Genomic DNA, 21714 nt, shown 5'->3' on the forward strand with positions numbered 1-21714 from the left:
ATTAGACTGTTAGCATCTCGCTCAAAAAATGACCAAAGAGTTTCAATATTTTTTCTATTTAAAACTTGACTCTTCTGTAGTTACATTGTGTACGAAGAACCACAAGATTTTCTAAGCCGATATAGCTAGGAACTATACTGTCATTCCTTCCTAATAATCAAGGAACTTTGCTGCTGTACCACGGGTGCAGCAGGCACAATGATATTACGCAGTTCCTGAAAATAGGCTAACTTCCGTCAACATAACCAACGTGACAACCTGCTTGCACAGTACATGCAGCGTGCTAGCCGGGGACTATTTTCAGCTGCTGCGGAAAAATATCGAAACTCTTTGGTCATTTTTTGAGCGAGATTCTAACAGTCTAATCAGATTCAATGATCTATGCTGAAAGTTCTACTGCCAGACCCGGAGATCGGCTGAATGGATTTGAAAATGGTAAAACTCAACTGTTTAACTCTAGGGGATTTGGAAAATGAGTTTTCAAAAATAGGAGCGTGTTCCTTTAAAAGATCTATATTACTATTACATAAGCCAATGGCATTTGAAACGCACGCATGTATGAGTTAGGTGAATGTCTGAAATACACTTTACTGTCCACAAAGAGAAACTTGTTGTCTTATTCCACAACCAATTATGTATACTGTAAATATACTAATATGTAAATATAACTCAATTTAAAAATATAAAATGTATAGAAACAATTTGTGTGCAAACCAGGTAAGACAGACCCATCAGTTGTCTGCGCAGCCACACCCATTAAAAAATGTCTCGAAAATATTAGTATTACATGCAACATTAGAATTGATATAAGTAAAAACATATAGTAAAACAATTATACCCATACACTGGAAACCTGTACCCTACCTGGATCAGAAAAAAATAATAATAATTGCTTTCCTGAGAACAGACTACTCAAATGAAAGATTACAACTAGAGGAATAACCATGATTAAAGAGTTTTAAGTAAAAATGTAAACATTTTGCCCTGTGAAACTGTTTAACTTTAGTTAACGCAAAAAGTTTTCAATATGGCTAAGTAAAAATAAGAGTTGTGTATATTTTACTCGTAGCAAAATATGTTGTGTGTGCTGCTTATAGACACCAGACAGATAATGATTTATGCAGCAGGTTTTATGATAATGATTTATGCAACAGCTCTTTACTCATCCCACTTGCAGAAAAATTCATGCAGTAATTTCATATAAATTCACAGGGGAAATGCAAACACTGAACATTGTATGCAAACCTATAATAATTAAATGACATATTAAATAATACAAACAGCATAAATAATATTACCAAATACAGTTACTAAACTATACACTGAGTCCATATCCTATTATCACTTAAATATCTCTGATGAATATTGATACTTGGGTTGACAATAGCAAACATTAGATCTTGATAAGGCTAGAGTGTTGTTCCACGCAGAAAGAGAAGGCAGTTTTAAGCCATTTAGTTCCTCAGAACAAAATCAGGAAATGTATATTGCACACTTTTAAATGAATGCCATCCCAGTGTATTTTCGCTAACCACTGTGAACCGCAGAACCAGCAGGAGGTTGGTGAATGAAAGATAATCTCTGTGCATCTTGATGAATTATCGCACAGTGGTACACAATAATGTAAGGTGTTTTTTTATTTATTTTTTATCTCTGATAGATGAAAAAGATCTCTTTAAAGGCACAATATGTATTTTTTTGCAGCTAGAGGTCACCTAACAAGGGCGTAGCTTGATGATGCTGAGATTGTGCGTGGAATCTTGGGAGTTGTAGTCTTCACCTCACAGACGGTGGAAAAGAATCAGGATGTGACGTAGACAGAAATCATGTTCATGGATGAGATTATAAATGTTACTGTAGTATGAAGCAGAGCAGGGCCGAGTGCTGTGGGAGCTGAACGAGGTCGCTGGAGCAATTGCTAATGAGAGATGAACGTAACACACGGTGACAGCAGCTGAACTTTTATTATGCCACAGTTGCCGCTTCTTCCTTTCAAGTGTATGTGGGGGGTAACGCAGCGCTGTTTTATCATTATTAGACACATTTGGGTGTGTTGAAAATGTGACACTGAGACACTTGTTGCACACTGCAGTAGGGCTGAACGATACATCGAATTTTCATCGTCATCGCGATATGAACTCGCGCGATGAACATATCGCAACAGACAGCCTGACACGATGAAAAAGGGAATACAGTTTATTACATGCGCCAATCTGAGTAACGTATTATGAATACTTGGATTACTTCCACATTGAATTGCATTTTATAAGTGTAGGAATGCGGCCATAAAATCCTTCTTACTAAACATATATTATAAAATATTTAGCTAACGTCAAACGGGGCCAACGGCTCTTGGGCTAGTAAATCAGCGCATAGAAGAACATTCTCCTATGCGCTGATTTACTAGCCCAAGAGCCGTTGCACGTCAACTAAGCAGGAGCACCTGCGGTGGTCGGCCAAAATACTTTTTTTTTTTTTGTATGTGAAGCTGTTTTACGTGAATATTATGACACGAGTGAAGCACAACGTTTTATTTACAAAATAAATAATAGGTTCGCAGTTAAATGTTACATCACAGCCATGGAAACATATGGATTCATGCCGATCGAGAGAGGCTTTATGTGGTGAGCCAAATTTAAGTTTGCTTGCGTTTTGCTATCTGGTCACACGATTTTCCACGAATTTAACAATAGGCTTACTCCATTTTATTGTACTGGACATGGAATCTCTTATTTATTTTCCCAAATCCTCATTTACGTTTCTGGCAGGGGGTTAAACATTTCTTCCTTGTTTGATTTATTTAGGAGTAGGCTATATTCGCATCATTTACTGTGGTAAAGTAGAAAAGGTAGGACAGATACATTTTACTTCAAACTTTACTTTATTTAACACAGTTTGTGCTGCTATTAGACTCGGTCAAGATTTTGTGTATAGCGCATTTCACGCCGGAGATTTTTAGTTTCGCTTTCTCTCACAGCGCATAATCAAACAAAGCCAAAGTTCTTGACCCTGTGGAAGATAATTTCGTTCTTCACATTTTACTACAAGTAGCCTATCAGTTTTGGAACATCAGAAGAAAACATGAAGATATTAGAAAACGATGCTTCTTTCCTGCTCGTGTCATCCCTTTCAGCGCAAAGGCATATGACGCACGTCTATGGGGAAATATAAACAATTTTTTTCTTTAACTAATATTTAACTTATATTATTTATATTTCGATTATTTACAGATATGTATTTAAATGTTTTACAGGCTGTAGTAGGCTATGTTGTTTCACTGACGGAAGTAGGCCTACCAAAATAAACACGCATGTTTGAGCCTTATATTTTTTTTTTCCAAAATGTAGGCCAATTAATTGAAATATATATACACACCTCAATCTCAATTAAATAGCCTACATTTTGAAAATAAAAAATATAAACAAATAATATATTTAACAAATATAAAACGAATTTATATATATAATATAGGCTAAAAATATATATTGGCCTAGGCGTGCGTGCGTGTGTATCCGCCACCGCACAGTTGCACTGCCGTGTTATATTTCGTTCTCCCTTCTCTTTTTTTATTTAATATGAAATGCTGTTTGAATTTCCAAGAAACGCTTTCTTGCCCTGGCTCTGTTGTTCTGGCTCCATCTCTACTAGCTCCCGCTGCTCCTCTCCGACTCCATTGTGACTGATCACGCAAACCGTACATTTTTTCGTTTTCATATTGGGGCGTTCTGAGAAATGCATTGAGTTGCCTTAATTTATTTAGAGAGTAAATAAACTCATGAAACAGAGAAGTATCATTAATGTTATCCATTGATTTCAACAATGTACTGTATTCTAAATATCAACTATTTAAATTGTAACTGTAACGGAATACAGTTACTCATAGTATTCTTAATACGTGATGCTGGTACATGTAGGTACATGTATTCCGTGACTGCCCAACACTGAACACAAGCTATTAAAGCACTAAGACATGGGAACAGTATAGCTATATTCACATTTGAATATTTATCGCAACGCAAGTCATATCGTCATCGCAATATTAAACAATATTATCGCACATCGCAGCTTTTCCTCATATCGTGCAGCCCTACACTGCAGTAAGCTAGATCGATATTAGAATATCATATTAATAAATGCTGGGTGGCGTGTGTTGCTAAATGGCATGCAATTCATTTTAAAACATTGTATGACGGAAAAAATGCTGTATTACTGTTACTAAAAAAAAGCTGCATCTGACTATGCTATGTTAGCCACTTGAAAAAATAGTATTTTTTCTGAGGCATGGTGAAAACATTCAGTCACTGAAAATAAAAACACGAGATTCAAACAATAAGACTAAATGTTTTCAGCTATATAACAATAATTCGTTTTCGGTCTATAAATGTATCCAAACAGTTGATCCCTTGTCTAAAATCGAGGGTAAGGCAGGAGTACGTCACTACTATGCAACATCTGGGATAATGTAAGTACACAAGTCAGTGGTTTTTTAGATATATTAATCCAAAAATCTTACATATTGTGCCTTTTAATTGAAAAGAAAAAACATTCATTATATCTAGACAAGTTTTATAAGTTTCTCCTTACAGTAAATGCAAACGTTGCCAAGACCGTAAGAGTAGCGGAAGTAAACATGAACACGGGCTCCATCTTGTGCACCTAGCCCATATCATATCATATATTTTGATTAATGTGTGTCATTGTAATACATTTCAGATTTCACTGTCGCTAAATGTCGTATTCAGAAAGCAATGTTGGTTGTTTTATATATCATCAGATGCCCCCCTTCCTGTTTGATTGTGCGTCTCTTTTTGGCGCAATACACAGGATCAGACCATCTGGCATTGATTGGAATTAAAAATCAAACATTTTCTTTGTAAATCTATTTAGTTTTTCTTTATAATTTAGTGCACTTTTTTTTCTTTTCACTGCTAGTTTTTGTCCTCATAACAACAAAAATCCTGGTGCTGACTAGCATGATAATGACGAAGTTGGTGGGGAGAGAAAAAATGAGGGGACAGCAGGGGTGAAGGTTGAGAGAGAAGGTGAGAAGTTGCTTCCTCTCTGGGGCGAGATCTCTGCTCCATTCATCTCCATCTCCGCTCTCATTTGTCACCCCTGCCGATGCACAGCCCGTTCATCTCTCCTCCCCGCCCCTTGCTGTCTCTGGAAGGACTCGTGCTTCTGATAAATATTTAAGGCCGTTTAAGACTGAAATGAAGGAGGGGTGGACGGTTCTGTCTCTCTCCTCTGTGTAATGTTGAGCCGTAGGGAGAGATGCAGTAGGGCAGAGCATGCAGACAGCATGGCACCACGCCGGGGTGCGTCTGTCGCCAGGCTCCGGCCAGCAGGAAAGATGTCCTTTAGTAACGAGGGTGGCATGGCAAACTTCTCACCCGGTACTGCCGCCAGCACAGCTGCATAAAGCCGCATGCCCCACGGATCAGTCCAACAAACAAATATCTGTCTCTGTGGGTCGTACCAGTGACTCCAACAGCTCTAATGCTACCACACTATGACACGCTTCACACAGAGGTTAAATATCTACATGCATACATACATACATGCCTACCTACCTACCCACCTACCTAATGTTTTGTTAATATTATCTATGCTCTATTATTTATATACTGCTATTAGTTTTATTGGTAACACTTTACAAGATTCATTTGTTAACATTAGTTAATGTATTAACTAACCATGAGAAATAGATTTGTTACAGTATTTGTTAATCTTTGTTAATGTTAGTTAATAAAAAAATAAAGCTGTTCATGTTAGTTCACAGTGCATTAACTAATGTTAACAAATAAAACTTCTGATTTTAATAATGTACTAGTAAATGCTGAAATTAACATTAACAAAGATTAATAAATGCTGTGGAAGTGCAGTTCATTATTAGTTTGTTAACTAATGAAACCTTATTGTAAAGTGTTACCGTTTTTTCTAATTTCCTTTTTTATTGATTTTTTTTTTTTACATATTTCTAAATACTTTTAGTCAGTAAAACTAAACTAGTTTTCATCTAGCCATCATGATGCATACTAATATTTTATCGTTACATAAGTTAATATTTAGCGACATAGACACTATATGCCCAGCAATTTTATTTATTATTATTATGCTTGTATAAAATATAAACACTATTAAACACATGAAATTGTGTCACCCGCTTGAACGGCAAGGCTCAATGTGTAGGTATACTAACCATTGCAATGGCTAAGACATTCCGTTGTGATTTCTTGCAGTTCATTTTAGCCTCAGCACCATAGTGAACCAAGTGATCACATCAGGATTTCTTTCCAGAATGTGCTCAGCAGTCAATGAACAGATGCTTCAACGGATGAAGCCCCCAGTTTGCCAGGAAGCTTAGCCTCGCTGGTCATGTACACATCTGTTAGCTTTGTTTGGGTCTGATGGAGCATATTGCACCTTTTATAGCTTTGATCTTTTTACTATTCTACAAACCACTGCAAATTGTTATAAATAAGTTTAGCTAACTAGACTGAAGTGAGATTTATTATGGTCTATTGGATTTTGAGGTCAACTAATCTTATTTTACCTGACCAATATCATCCACAAAGACCTTTAAGGAAAAGCTGGCAGAAATGCACTCTTATACCCTCCCCTGCCCCTTTATCCTTCTGTGAGCCGCTTATTTTTGCGGTTTAAGAGAAAAGGTGTGCACCTAGGGTCGCTACCTGGTCTGCTTCAGATTTTGAAAATTGCTGCGATCGGCTTGATACTTCATAAATAATATGTTAGGGTATAGTGATAGACCCTACACACATTCTATTTTCTTCGATGATACAGGCCTTATCTGTTTTTAGGGGTTTATTGATCCACAATAACAGAACAGGCCTGTGTGTACTTGTCATGCCTTACAATTGTACTTTTTGAACTTTCTGGCTTTTTTTTTTTTTTTTTTTGGAATGTGTATTGAGATCCCTTTTGTTTACCTTTCCTATGGGAAATTCATTGTGTGTTTTTATTTTGGTGTGTTTACAGGCAGCCTGGGAGAAGCAAGTAGCTGAGGAAGGCACTCCCATCACTAAATATTACAGCCAGTGGAAGAAACTTCGTGAAAAGGAGATTCAGCTGGAGATCTCTGGGAAAGAAAGGGTAAAAATGGCTAATCCACAGCAACTATTACCATTAGACCAAAATAATCCAAACCACACCTTCAGAGGAAGCTGGATTTAGACTGATCTGAGCTGTACACTCATCTTTCACAAGTGGGAGCCGCAGTACAATGCCTTAGTTTGATCTTCAGATAGAATTGAATAATTGTGATTATATATACATCGAGACGGCTGTTTATCCCAGTGCTATTTTAATGCTAGTCTTAAATGAAACACACAGTTGTGATCATCTTTGTGCACACTGTGTGCTGGTTCTGTGAAAGCACCTACTGTGTGTGTGTGTGTGTGTGTGTGTGTGTGTGTGTGTGTGTGTGTGTGTGTGTGTGTGTGTGTGTGTGTGTGTGTGTGTGTGTGTGTGTGTGTGTGTGTGTGTGTGTGTGTGTGTGTGTGTGTGTGTGTGTGTGTGTGTGTGTGTGTGTGTGTGTGTGTGTGTGTGTGTGTGTGTGTGTGTGTGTGTGTGTGTGTGTGTGTGTGTGTGTGTGTGTGTGTGTGTGTGTGTGTGTGTGTGTGTGTGTGTGTGTGTGTGTGTGTGTGTGTGTGTGTGTGTGTGTGTGTGTGTGTGTGTGTGTGTGTGTGTGGTGTGTGTGGTGTGTGTGTGTGTGTGTGTGTGTGTGGAGCTGGATCGTGTCCATAGGGAGATAATGGAGATGACACCAGGCGGAGTGTTGGCGTCTAGGAAGCGGCAGATTGGCGGAGGAGGCGGCAGGGCTAGTGCTACAGGAAGAGTATTATAACGCTCAGGGCTGCGTCCCAGGCTTTGATCCACCGAGTCCCCACGCTCAGATCTGATTACCACTGCCTCCCGCCTGCCTCTACTGCCTCTGCCATTTCCTCCATCAATACACATACATACTAGATCCTATTATGTTTTTAGGGGGGAATATAACTTTATTCCTTTTTTTTTTAAGCTCTTGGTTTCTAAAATTCTAAACTTTCTTTTCTTTTCTTAAATTATATTTTATATTATATGATTAATTTGAATCCTTTGTAGTAGTAAGATGTCTATAGGTAAAGAAGTTGAATACACTCCGCAGTGACTCATTTTGTGACATCTGATGTTAATGAGATGGAAGGAAACTCGCAGAATAGGTCATTATACATCTAGAGAGAAAAAAACACACTTCCACCGTTCCAATTGTAGATTTCTCAACCAGATTAAAAATAAAAAATACAATAAAAACATTCTATCAGCATTATATTCTCATTAACGTCATATCTGCAGTTTTTGTTCAGTTTTGAAAAATTAACGTATTTAAAGAATAGTTTTTTTTTCTCTTTCCCATCGCTTTTTAATTTAGATGGAGGATTTGAATCTCCCTGAAATCAAGCGCAAGAAGGCTGAAGAGAAAAAAACAGACAAAAAGGAGTTCAAGGGTCTCTTTGAATCAGAAAGTGACGAGGATGACGACGACCTGTTCAAATCCAAAGGTAAGGTTTTGTGTTAATATATTAATCTGTTCCCACATTGCAACTTATGTATATATCATACTAACATGTGCAATGGGAAAGATTTTTGTTTTCCTGTAATGCCTTTCTTTGTCACTGGGAGGCTGTAGTCCATTGTACTGTCAGAAGATTCTCTTCTCAGAGATGAGAAGTACAATAAGTATAAACCCAACAGATCTATTGAACTTCATTTTAACTCTGATTTAAATATTCTTCACAACCCATTATACTTCTCTCTAGCAACATTTCTGTGTGAAACGGGATGTTTAGCAAGAAAAAAAATTAGGATTGGTCTTGATTTTCTTCATTGTGAACTGATTGTGAAACGTATATGACAGGATTAGAGGGGAAGGGCTGAAAAATAAGAGGGCTTGATGTCAGCTGAAGGGGAAAGTTTTTTAGAGGTGGAGCAAGTTGTAACATTTTGATTTAAAAGATTATAAAGATAAATATTATTTATATATTCGTTTAATAAGTGCAGATGAATCATGCACAAAAAGATAATCTTTACATTTGATATTGAATATTTAAAAATGTTTCCAGCAGGTAACTGTAGTACATGCATAATAATTAAAAAACAATAATTTACATGACATTATTTACAATAATATTACAATTAAAACAAATGCGTAGAAAAATGCACACTAAATGTATCTTTTCCATTTCAGTTGTATGAGCACAGTATCTCTCTCTTTCTCTTGCGCTCTCTCTCTTTCTCTTGCGCTCTCTCTTTCTCTTGCGCGCTTTCTCTTGCTCTCTCTCTCTCTCTTTTCTCTCTCTCTTTTCTCTCTCTCTCTCTCTCTTTTCTCTCTCTCTCTTTTCTCTCTCTCTCTCTCCTCTTCTCTCTCTCTCTCTCTCTCTCTCTCTCTCTCTCTCTCTCTCTCTCTCTCTCTCTCTCTCTCTCTCTCTCTCTCTCTCTCTCTCTCTCTCTCTCTCTCTCTCTCTCTCTCTCTCTCTCTCTCTCTGTCTCTCTCTCTCTCTCTGAATGGATCTCAGTGGAGGGCAGGTCAGCTGTCAGACGTGCACTTGCCTCTCCTCTTTAACTCTATATCTGGAGTTGTGTGCTGGGTCATGTGTCGGACACATGCCACACTCTCCCACTCCTCCCGCCCATGAGCCGACAGCCGCAGAAAAAGTCCCATGGAGGTGGGAGGCAAGAGGAAGGGTTTTTTTTTACATCTGGTGCTCATTGTGTGGAGTCCCTACAAATCTCTCTCTCTCTCTCTCTCTCTCTCTCTCTCTCTCTCTCTCTCTCTCTCTCTCTCTCTCTCTCTCTCTCTCTCTCTCTCTCTCTCTCTCTCTCTCTCTCTCTCTCTCTCTCTCTCTCTCTCTCTCTCTCTCTCTCTCTCTCTCTCTCTCTCTCTCTCTCTCTCTCTCTCTCTCTCTCTCTCATTCTGTCTGTCTCTCGCTCTCTCTTACTCTGTTCTCTCTTACAGGAAGCTTTTTTTGCATACTTGGATCCCAGTGGGGGTTTGTAATTCAAAACATTCGCTTGGAAAGATGTTAGTGGCCGCTTCTTCACCACACGGCTTAACCGGCCCCATACCTCTAGCGCTTAGACTCAGAGAACAGTCACATGACCTCTAATATATTAATTTGTGGTCTCGGTTGCATATTGTAAAAGAAAAAGTCCTTTTTTGTTGTTGATTTGTTGTTCTGTTCTACTCTTTTACCAAACCAACAAATATATTTCACTTTTCCACACTTTTGATTAAGACATTTTCACTTCTGCAGTTTGTTTTATGTTAGTCACATGGCAGAGTTTCAGTGTAAGCGGCTGTAGAAGTAGAAGAGGGCAGGAAAGGACAAGAGTGGAGGTTGAAGGAAGAGACTATTATTTATAATGTCCTTTTTTGTGTAAATATTGGTATGGCATACATGTCTGTACCCTGGATGCTAGGCTAATACAACTTCTGACTATGTGTTGAAGACATGACTGGTTTTGCTGGATCTTGAAGCAGGTTAGAGCTAGAGGTAGAGCTCAACCAGTGGTTTTCAGGGAAATGCACGGCAAAAGTAGTTCAAGGCAGGTCTTGACCACATTACAGTTCCATATCACTTCGCCAAATGATTTCAGTTATTTCAAATGTCTTTACAGTATACAACAGCAAAATAACCAAAACCCCCCCTCTCCCACTCAAACACACACACATACAATACGGACACACACACACAAACATGTTGTCAGCGCTGCTCTGATGATTTTATCAGTAAAATAGTGAACAAACTTAAAAGCAACGTGACATTTCTCACTAGCGAGGTAATAAAGGCACTGTTCTTACAGTTCAATATGTGTAGACGCTGCCGCCAAACACTGTTGAAAGGGACGCAGAGACTGAGGTAATGTTAATTCAGTCTGCTATCAATGGCGTTACTAACTCTAAAATGACATTTTGGAATTAGATGCGTAAGAAATTAGTCCTGCACACAAGAGCGTTTTATGGATAAAACCTGACAAATGTCTTGAAATACATCACCTGAATAATGTTTTGAGGTGTTGGAACCGTAGTATAAGCAGAATAATTGACTCCGGGCCGTTGAATAATTGAAAAATAATGCACACCTGAGGTTATTCCTTACGTATAATATTGGATGGATAGTAGTGTACAATATTTACTTTAAAGGGGTGGTAAACAACGATTTCACTATTCTAACTTTAGCTAGCGTGTAATGTTGCTGCTTGAGCATAAACAACATCTGCAAAGTTACAACGTTCAAAGTTTAAAGCAAAGGGAGATATTTGCTTTTAAAGAAATCAGTTTCTAAGAACTACAGCAAACGGCCAGTAGGCGACTACACACATTCCTCCAGGGTTGGTGACATCAACAGGCTCAATATTTACATAAACCCCTCCTCCGAGAATATTAAATAAGGGGGGGTGAGGCCATTTTGTATCGCGGCTTAGTAGGCTGGAGTGTTGTTGCCGCGATGCAGAGGAAACGCTGTTATTTTCATCCGGATTGCAGGTCTGGGGTACTTGCTCTGTTCAGCCTTCCTTGGGACGGGGGTGCGTTGCAGAGCGTTTAACATACAGCATGTTATATGCACGTGTGTTTGAGTCAGCGGGGAATCAGGCGCGCGCAGGGCTCCCTGCAGCACATCTAACAGAGGAAAACATCCACCGTCTTCGCGATTTCAATGCCAGATTTGCACAACGTCAGCTGCGTGAAAAAAACACTGCCGGTGCGTGGATGCACGATGCGCGCGCTGCACATTTCACGGAGGACAACACAAACTTCCACAAACTTCGCGAGTTCAATACAGGATATGCACAACGGCTTGTCCTGAAAGCTGGATTTACAAACAGAAGCTGTTTACGGGCCACAACCTGTAAGTCTGATTTATTTTTCATCGATGTGTTTTCCTGTAATAGGTTGTAGCAAGGAAGTAAACAGATGACAACGCTGTTCTGCAAACCAGTCTGTTAAATGCTCATTCATACTTAAAGGTGAACTATGTAGGATTTTTGCAGTAAAACATCCAGAAACCACTGGGCCAGTGTTATACATTTTGTTCAGTTGAGTACTTAGAATATCCCAAATGTTTTCAACTATTTGTAAATCGTGAGAAAATTGCTATTTTAACCAAGGAGCCGGGACGTGTGAGCTATGCGTGTGAGGGAGTCGCCTGTCGATTGCGTCATATCTGCGTCACCCTCGGTCTCCGGTTTTATTCAGTGAAACACTTTACTGTCACTGGATTGTGAACAAGTGTCATAGCAGCCGCCGAGCGAACGTCATAACTTCCTTTTCAACACACTCAGATATATCTAATACGATAAACAGAGCTGCGTTACCTCACACTCAGCACTGGAGAAGAGGAAGTGCCGCCGGCAATCGTGTCATAATAAAAGTCCCGGCAGCGACTATGCCATAATAACAGTCCCGCTCTTCAATCGCTCCTGCGGCCTTGCTCAGCTCCACAACACTCGCTCCTGCTCTGCTTCAGACTACAGTAATGTTAATAATCACATCCATGAACATGATTTCTGCCCGAGTCCTATCCTGACTGTTTTCCAGCGGCTGTGAGGTGAAGACCACATGTCCCGAGATTCTGCGCTCAAACGTGGCGTCATCAAACTACGCCTTTGTTTTGAACAGGCGACCTCTAGTGGACGGAAAAGTTACATAGTGTAGCTTTAACGTTATCCGACGAACACCTAACATTACAAACATTAACGTTAAAATCTCAACAGCGAACCTGGCATTAGTGTAAATGATTCTTTGATTAGAGCTTTTATGTATTGTTTATCTACAGGCTTGCTAAACATGCTTCTGTGTGTGATTTGGCTAACTTACTAGTTAAAGCCAGTGCTTAGTGTTCGTTTTGGGTTAACGTTAGTTCTTGCGACAGATATTTGGCTATAATCGTTCTAAAAATACAAAAGTTAAAGTGCCATTCAGTAGCGATCATTATAGATCCGCAGTCTTTACTCTCGAGGACTGAACAGGTTCTGCTCGATCATCTTCACTCAAATGTTCTGGGTCTGATTCGAGCTCATATGGTTTTATTGACGCCGTTGTTTCTAATACTGAACAGCCTCCGGTAAGGGGCGTGACGTTTCCGACGTGCACTGCGGTTAGCGAATCACAACACACTGGGCCAGCTAACCAATCAGAGCCCACTGCGTATTTTTGAGGGACTGGCTTCATACAACCCGGAAAGCATCAGACCGTTTTACAAGGAGGGACAGAGCAGTGTAGAATAAAGGTCAAATATATGAAAAATAAGGCAATTTTTTTTAAAACGAAGCATGAACACATGTTACAGTGCACCCCACAAACACAGCCAAGCCTTCAAAAGAATGTGTTTTACCACCCCTTTAAAACATAAAAAAATGTCCATTATCCCCTTTAGCAATATTTTTATATTCTGTAAGTTAGTTTTATAAACCCTTGTGCACATTTAATTAAATTGTCAATCATGCATGTTTTAAAGTACACGCATTAAATTGATCAAAAGTAACTAATTTTAATTTCAAATTGTTCTTTTGAAAAGAAAAGTCATCAAAGAGTCCTAAAAAATAATTTCCACAAATATTTTAAGCAGTACAACTGTTTTCAACATAAGAAATGTATCACCAAATCAGCATATTAGAATGATTTCGGAAGGATCATGTGACACTGAAGATTAAATTACATTTTATAATTAATATTAATTATTATTATTTTTACAATATAAAAGTTATTTTAAATTGTAATAATAATTATTCATGTTAATAATCATTCATCCACCACAGTTGAAAGAGAGAAACCATTTACAAACGGTTCATAAGAACTTTTCTTTCTGTAAATGCACACTTATGGTGTTTCTCTTTTTTTCCTATAATAATTGAATGGAACTGTCTTAACACTCTTTCACACTAAACTTGTTTTAGTCTCTAATAGTCGAATTAGTCTCTAATAAACTTGAGATTGAATCACTCTTGAGTTAGTTAATGTAGTCTATGGGGTTTGGTGACTTTTCTCAACTTTTGGTTTGGTTTGTCTATGAAGTTTTGATGTGGTTCACAACCTTCTGGGTTTGTCTACTTTTGCCCTGCTCATGTTCTCGAGTCGTGTTTGTCGTTTTGATGTCGCTGCAGTGTGCCAGGCCGTTTAATGCTGTCAGCTTTACTTGGCTTGAGGTTCCTCCATCTTAATGTGTGTTTGCTCATTTTGTAAACACCCTGATCTTCAGTGTTCCTGTGTCAAGGCTGTTTTCAGTGCTGAGAGCAACATGTAGATTGTGTCTTTGATTTGTTTCCCCCTCCTACATTTTCACTGTATTGATCAGCCCACAGGCAGTCATTAAAGTCTTTGCCTCATGCTCCTGGTGGACTTTCTGTACCCTCTCTGAACTCTACGGTCAGCCGTCTACCGGTTATATTAAGATGCATGAGCCCGAGCTCAGCAGCAAGGTGTGCGCCTGGTGTTAAGCTCGGCTCCCCCCTCTGGCTGGCTCCAGTGTGTTCTGGGTAATTAGGGTGGAGGGTGCCTGGCTGGGGAGGTGTCTGTGCTGCCATTCACCTCCCAGGCAGCATCTAATCAAATCCCACTTCAAAGCTCAGGGATTTCAACCCGTCCTCTTCAGAGAGCTCGAGACACTCCCACACACACCTCTGGATTAGCGAGGCTAAATTGCCGTCAGAAGCTAGCCTCTATTTTTGTCATGTAAATAGTAACTGGTGTGTGAGCAGCATGGGTAGGTCAGTGGTGTAGTCTTGTCTCTTGATGAATGCTTACACTAAAATGATACAAGCTCTTTCAGTTGAGTGTTTAATGGGAATCAACAAGTTCTTTAAAATGTAAAATGTTATTGTAACAGGTAGTATTCACTTGCAGAGCAAAAAGTGAAAGGGATTTGTGAGGGGGGGATTTTAGAGGCAGACAAAGTTACTTTGATTTAGTTATGCATCGAAAATAACATGCATTTAATAATCAATTAATTAATCAAATAAAATATACATTGTATACAAACATTTAAATTGTGCACAAGGCAGTTTTATATCAACTTTTTAATTATATAATTGTTTCTACTCGAATTCGTTGTTGAAAAAGGTGTCTGTCCGTAATAACTTCACTCAAATATACATTAAATAACGAAGACATCTCTTAACAGGCAGTTAAAATATCTGTAATAAGAATGTGTTGAACATGTTTCTAAACATATGCGTTATATAGTTATATTATATAGAACTTGTTTTCTAGCTGACTAACAAGCTATGGATATTAAATGGCATTTCTGAGATGAATATAAATTAAACGTTTCTGTTTTGGTCAATGATCTTGGCCCTTGGAATTCTTACTTTTGGTTGAATATTTTCAGTCTACACAGTTTCGGTGCATCATTACTCATTTTTATAAAAGTTAAGATAAACCTATTTATTTGATGTGACATGCTCCTGACAATCCGAAACGGTCAGTTTTGACATTAAATGTTAACATTTAAAATGCAAATGTAATCAGCCTGTTCACCATACTTTTTCAGTATCACTAAATCCATTTGGATTAGAAATTATACTTAAGGAACAAATGTAAAGGATTATTGTTCTGAAGACATTTTCTAATTTTCTTTACAGATGAACAGGGTGACTCTGATGAGGTGGATGAAGGCCTAGAGGACCTCTCAGACCTGAGTGAAGATGATGATGTAGATGACTTGGAGGAGGATGATTCTGGTGATTATATGTTTCTGTGATAAGTTTGCTCTGTTTAGGGCTAGATATTCAATATGCTTACTTCAGGATCCCCCTCCCTCGCTCACTGTATTTTTCAACCATCCTAACTGTATGTAGCATACCATTTATCTGTTCTCCATTCTCCAGATGGTGACCAGAAAAAGCCCTCGTCTTCTAAAGGCAAAGCACCAAAGAAGATGTTGAGCACAGAGCTGAAGGAGGTCGCTGAGGGAGATGAAGATATGGTTGAGGACCTAGAGCTCTCTGATCAGGACTAAAGTTACAGTGTTACATCAGAGGGACATTTCTTCACATCCAAACATGATTGATACTGTTATTAAATGAATAGCTCACCAAGACATGAATCATTTAGGGGTGAACTGTTCCTTAAAGTACCATGTACAGCCGACGATGTTGTGATTACTTATCTTTTTTGCATTGTATTTTATAAAGTGCGAAACAAAACAAATGGACTCTTCTTTTTCATCTAACACTTCATAATGTTTTCAAATTAAAGATGATCTTCAGCGTTTAGAGATGTTGCATTGTTGTGCAGAGGGCACTGCTTGTTTAGAGGTGGTGAATGGGTAAGGCGGAGGTGGAGGCACGGGGTCAGCCCTGAGCACCAGGCTGCCAAACGCTCGTATCATCCACTGCCAGGCTGTGCTGCCCAGGTGGGGAGAGAGGAAGAGAAGAAAACAGAGAGCAGCCTGTTCTCTCGCCAAAACATCTCTCCCTTCAGTGCTTTCACATCACTTTCTGAAATCGCTTGGCTTTTTCGAAATCTTTTAAAGCAGCGTTTAAACTGCCAGAACTCCACAAAGCTCTAGTAGTGCTGTAGGAAATTGGTACAAAAAATAACTAGAAATGTAACTTATTTGTTAGATCATTCTTTTGCAAGAGCAATTCAAAGAGTTGTTTTATTCAGGTTTAGGAATTGAACCAATCTGGTTATCGAGTTCATCTAACTATCATCTGGCAGCAGGAAGATTATGCACTGATAACTAGTTTTTTTGCTGCGTCCTAATTCGCCTAATTTATTCTATGCCCTAAAAGTACTTAGTCTTGTGAAGAAAAAGTACATACTTTTGAGTGTGTAGCAAGAGTAGACAAGCTTTGGGACAAACTATCACGTCATACAATTGCATCTTTGCTCTCTGTCGCATCCTGTCACCCTAAACTGGGCTGTCAATCATCTTGTCACAGTTAAAATCCTCCACATTTCATTTCAACCGTATCGGAGAGATATGCAGTAGCACGTTGATCTGCAGTCTTTCTTGCGGAGAACTCTCCTCATATTACTGCATAATGATGCATTTAAAAGCTAATGGCCAAACGGATCTTTATAAAAGTCCACATTGTTATTGCAGGTGAAATATAACACGCATAGCATTAAATAAATATTTTCTTATCAGGTTAAACTGATCATTAGTCACTCAACCCTTTATCTTAACCTTTGAGTGTCGGTCGCACTTATCCACAATGTTTTGTAGTTTTTTTAAATCACTTTTAACTCATGTGTAGTTCTGAACCAAAGGGCAATGGGTTGTGGGCAATATTAGCCTTCATAGTGTGCATGGATCCACACTTTGAAACTCTACTGAAAATAATAGACCATCCGGGCACTTTCAACTCTTCAACGTACTTTGGGAGTGGACACACTTATTCTAATCTCACATACTATTTAGGATGGATAAGGGTTAGTCTGTCTCAAACCTTTGATGATAAAAGTTGTCAATATGACTTGTGTGCCATATTCCAAGTCTTCTATGGTTTATTTGCATACCAAGTCCACATTCAATGTAACTGCATGGAAAAGTATCCAGTCAGGATTGGAGCGACTTGGGAATCAGTAAACAATACAATTTTTCCTTTAACTTTTGAAAATCATCCTCTGTTATTCTCACAACTGGGTGTGACAGCTGTTATTGCTGAAGCATCCTTCCTGTTGCATAATGGTAGTTTGCGCACATGTATTTTTGTTCTATTCTTTCCATCGCTCCTAGCTTAAACGTTAAATTCAGGCCATAATGACTAAACTTCAGCTGGGCTTCATTAGAGTAAATTCAGTTTTCACTAGAGCAGTTTGCGTGAGTCTGGGTAACAGGTTTACTCGTCTATCACTCGGAGCACAGTCTATCTCCTGCAGCACCTGGTGCTGACAGTCACGGTTGCAGTAAAAAGATTTTTTTTAAGAGGCGGATGGCGGACGTCCCTGAGAGTCATTTGTTCTTTGGGTTAGGCAGGGACCACAGGGGCCCTGGCCTGTGACTGAACCTGACGCTCTGACAGCTGTTGTTGACCTGAACCCTACACACACACACACACACACACACACACACATACACGCTCCCTCCCCTAACCAGGGGATTTACCATCCATTGGGGCCGCCACTCCCTGCCTTACTGTGGAGGAGTTTGGAAATAAACATTACTCGGATAAAAAAAAAAAAGAGAAACAAGCACCTTTACGTTTTCAATAGGATTTATTTCACCCAGCGGAGAATAGAAAAATAGGATGAAGACAAAACATTGATGGGAAATCTAGAGACGATTTTAATTAATTGCTTACATATTTAAAAAGAAACAAACAAAACAATTTCAAAGATTTGCATAAAGAGCTTTGTGCCATTCATTTCCCTGCAACAAAGAGAAAAGTATTGTTCTTTGGGATCAATTTAAGGACAATTTAATATCTCGTTGCTCTAACTACAGCAAACAAATTTCTATAAATATTTTTCCTCATTTATATGCTGAAGTGGCATTTAAGATTGGGGCTCATGATTATTACAACTGGAATACACAGCAAACAAAAAAGATGAACAAAAGTAACTGAGTCAGCCAGTCACATTTTGTTCAGCAATAAAGAAGATTTTTAACTCGTGCACCTACATTGAACAAAACGTACCACTTATGTCATCTTCAGTATATTCTCATCTTGAGCATGTTTCTGTACAGTTCAGGATAACATGTCTTTCCCACAGCAGTAAGTGTGACCTCACAATGGCATTAATCCATCTATGGACTGGCATAGGGAGGGACGTACATCCTTCCCTAATGCTCTTTTTTCGCAGGGTCGTGAAACTAAAACGGGCCCAGATGTTTGTCGGTTGAGCGGTCGGGCCATTGCTTTGGCTGATGGCTTTTGGTCACAGGAAGTCTTAAGTGCTTTCCACGTCTCTCTTTTTGAGGTTCTATTCCTTCAGTATGGCCCTGTATATGTACCTTGTTTCGTCACCGGAGAGATCAACACTAGATCTCGTTTTGAAAATTCCACATCCATCCATCTTTGGTTTTGGACTGTGGAATGCATAGTTGCACTGGTCAAGTCTGCAAATGAGTTCCATCCTGTTCTTATATTTATTCCTCTTTGGAGGATTTAGTCTTTCGAAGCGAAACCAACTCCAGACAATTTGAAACGGCTGGAAGTTGGAGGAGGAGGTGGCGTGAAAGCGAGAAATTAAAGTCTTTATCGAAGTTCGCTCCCCGAGAATGTTGGTTAAGAGTTCATCGCAGCGAATGATGCTTTCCTACAATGTCTGACACGAAAGAATGTTGCGTGTGTACCTTGTGCGCTCGCTGGATGCGTCTCTCTTCCTTCTGACATGCTGTTTAGGAGCAGCTGTCTGCTCACATTCATCTCTCGCACACTCTAACCCTTCCTGTCTCGTCCCCAAGTCCCTATTTGCACATCTTTGGATTTTGGCTTCCTCACAGCCACTGCGAAGGGTGGAGCTGTTTCAGCCCGCGTCATTTCATCAGTGTCTCTCGTCTTTCTGCACATTTCTCCACACTTTTCCTAAAAAGATTAAGTGCCTCTGCATAAAGGTCCTCAAGTTTGCTTTTTATTTTCGGGAGGGGGGAAGAGGGGGTAAGAGGAAGGAAAGAATAGTTCAAAGAGGGCCCCCTTCATGCCCTCTTTCCGTCTTTACCTCCTCCCTGAAGCACTGCCTCTGCCATATGGAGAAGCAGTCAAGAGCTTTAATGGCCAATTCTACGAGGGAGGTTTAGTGGAGTCGTAGGCTCCCGCTGAGGAGGGGTTTCCGTTCTCCTGTTTGGGGGAGGTGCGGCAGGCGGGAGGGGGCACACTGAATGGGGAGGAAGTGCTGCCGGTAGAAGGAGGACGGGTCTCGGCGGGCAGGGGGTCTCTGTCTGTGGGGCGCAGAACAGATGGCGGCAGCGGGAGGGCCAGCGGGAAACTGGTCATGTAGAATATTCTGCCAATACGTCGCGCCACCTGAGGAAAGCAGCCACATGCCAGCGTTATTTCTCACACCAACAGGAAGTACATAAGGATGTACAGTACCAGTGATACAATACGATTACGTTCATGTCTGCTCAGAATAATGAACGAAGAAATGTGATCACACATGAAGAAACAAGACAAAAAAGTGGGCCTTTATATAGGTGTGTGGGGCCCTGGGCAAGATCATATAAAATTAATAAAATTATCAATAAAAATGTATCTTCTGGTCGGAAGTTCTCATATGATCATTTATAATAGACTATCTTTGCAGGACCCCCTAGGCACTGTATGGAAAACCAATTATTTTGGGAAAACTAAATTTGGAGCCTCCATGCCAGGAGTATGCACTCATGCTCCTGAAGCAAAACTTTCCTGCAAAGTTTAGATCCATCCCTTGCCAACACACCTCAAGTTTAGAGTGATCCTGAATACCTTGATTCACTTGTTCAGGTGTGTTTTATTAGGATCTGAGCTAAACACAGGAAGTTGGCCCTCCAGAAGTAGGATAGCACATCCTTGCTCTATGGCAGGGGAGGGCAACTTTGGCCCTCTAAGTCCACTGTCCTGCAGAGTTTAGCTCCAACCCTGATCAAACTCACCAGTAACTTTCTAGTGATCCAGAATACCTTGATGAGCTTATTCAGGTGTGTTTGATTGGGGTTGTAGCTAAATTCTGCAAGACAGTGGGGACCCAACCTTTCCCTTTTGTATATCTGTTCACTATTATTGCAGCTTCTTGTCCTGAAGAGCTATCTTCCTGCAGAGTTTAGCTACAACCCAATTTAACTCTTTCCCAGCCAGCATTTTTGATAATTAAAAAAAAATAATCATGGCCCCCAGACCAGAGCCTCTGCTTTTAAACTATGTTTTTATTTGTTTTATTCTTAGCTTAATGCATTATTTTTATCAATGTGGGTAAGTTTCACAAAAAAAGCAACATTTTGAGCAAAAAGCGCAGAAAATATGTTTTTCTCAAAGACTATGTCCAGATTGGATTCAGAACGATGATCAAAACACCTTAATCGTCTTAACCACTTCCTGGGTCGACATTTCACTCTGTAACGTTTGATTTACATGCTGTTTAATGTTGATGATCGCATTATTTTACATATGCATCTGCTTGCATATGCTATCGCTTGTTTCTGCTTCTTCTCCTGTGTTTTGATCAGGAGATTCTGTACTCTTTCTGTACTCTCCTACTGAATAACAGTGAAAATACGGAAAGTCGGACATTTCCGTCAATGGCGTGAAAAGAGTTAAACACCTGAATAAGCTAATCAAGGTCTCAGGATTACTTAATAATTACAGGCAAGTGTGTTGGAGTAAGGTCTGCATAAAACTCTGCATGATGTTGGCACTCCAGGAGTAGGATTTGACACCCCTGGTACAGCAGGTCTTTTCTTTACCTGAGAGCGGATCTTGAGGGCAGGCCCCAGTTTCAATCCCATGTTGTTGAGCAAGTGGTCCTCAGTTAGCAGTGGAAGAGTCTCGCCATCAATGGCCTGCTCTCTGAAGACCTGAAATAGATGACCTAGCTTCAGCTGACGTTGATGAACATTGACCAGTTCACTCAACATGCACACAATTCACGCGACTCTCATTCCATGGCTAAGCTCATGCACATTTGGCATCTGCAGTGAAATGTGGCGCGCTGCGGTCAATGGTGGGGTTTTGGGGATGCGTTGAGCATGCAACAGACTGACATCCAGTGTGGTGAGATGTGTGAGG

The 21714-nt window shown here is 39.7% G+C and overlaps 2 protein-coding genes across 4 annotated transcripts in view; one reads left to right on the forward strand and one right to left on the reverse strand.

Annotated features, from left to right (window-relative positions):
* Nucleotides 1-16276, forward strand: part of noc2l (NOC2-like nucleolar associated transcriptional repressor) — a 49817-nt gene extending 33541 nt beyond the window's left edge. Inside the window, exons 16-19 of the mRNA XM_079802117.1 lie at nt 7003-7116; nt 8435-8564; nt 15643-15741; nt 15889-16276. Coding sequence (XP_079658243.1) covers nt 7003-7116; nt 8435-8564; nt 15643-15741; nt 15889-16019 — 474 coding nt within the window. The 3' untranslated portion in view covers nt 16020-16276. The remainder of the gene's footprint in view (nt 1-7002; nt 7117-8434; nt 8565-15642; nt 15742-15888) is intronic.
* Nucleotides 16277-18209: 1933 nt separating this feature from the next.
* samd11 (sterile alpha motif domain containing 11) overlaps nt 18210-21714 on the reverse strand; it is a 63383-nt gene continuing 59878 nt past the window's right edge. For 2 of the 3 annotated variants that reach the window (XM_079801979.1, XM_079801981.1), the window contains 2 exons: nt 21393-21503; nt 18211-19977 (listed from right to left, as the gene is read on the reverse strand). In XM_079801979.1, coding sequence (XP_079658105.1) covers nt 19735-19977; nt 21393-21503 — 354 coding nt within the window. In that variant the 3' untranslated portion in view covers nt 18211-19734. Of the gene's footprint in view, nt 19978-21392; nt 21504-21714 lie in introns of all 3 variants that reach the window. The other variant, XM_079801980.1, reaches the window with a different exon arrangement.

The sequence above is a fragment of the Gobio gobio genome, assembly GCF_949357685.1.
Source record: "Gobio gobio genome assembly, chromosome: 21".
In the NCBI taxonomy this organism is placed as follows: domain Eukaryota; kingdom Metazoa; phylum Chordata; class Actinopteri; order Cypriniformes; family Gobionidae; genus Gobio; species Gobio gobio.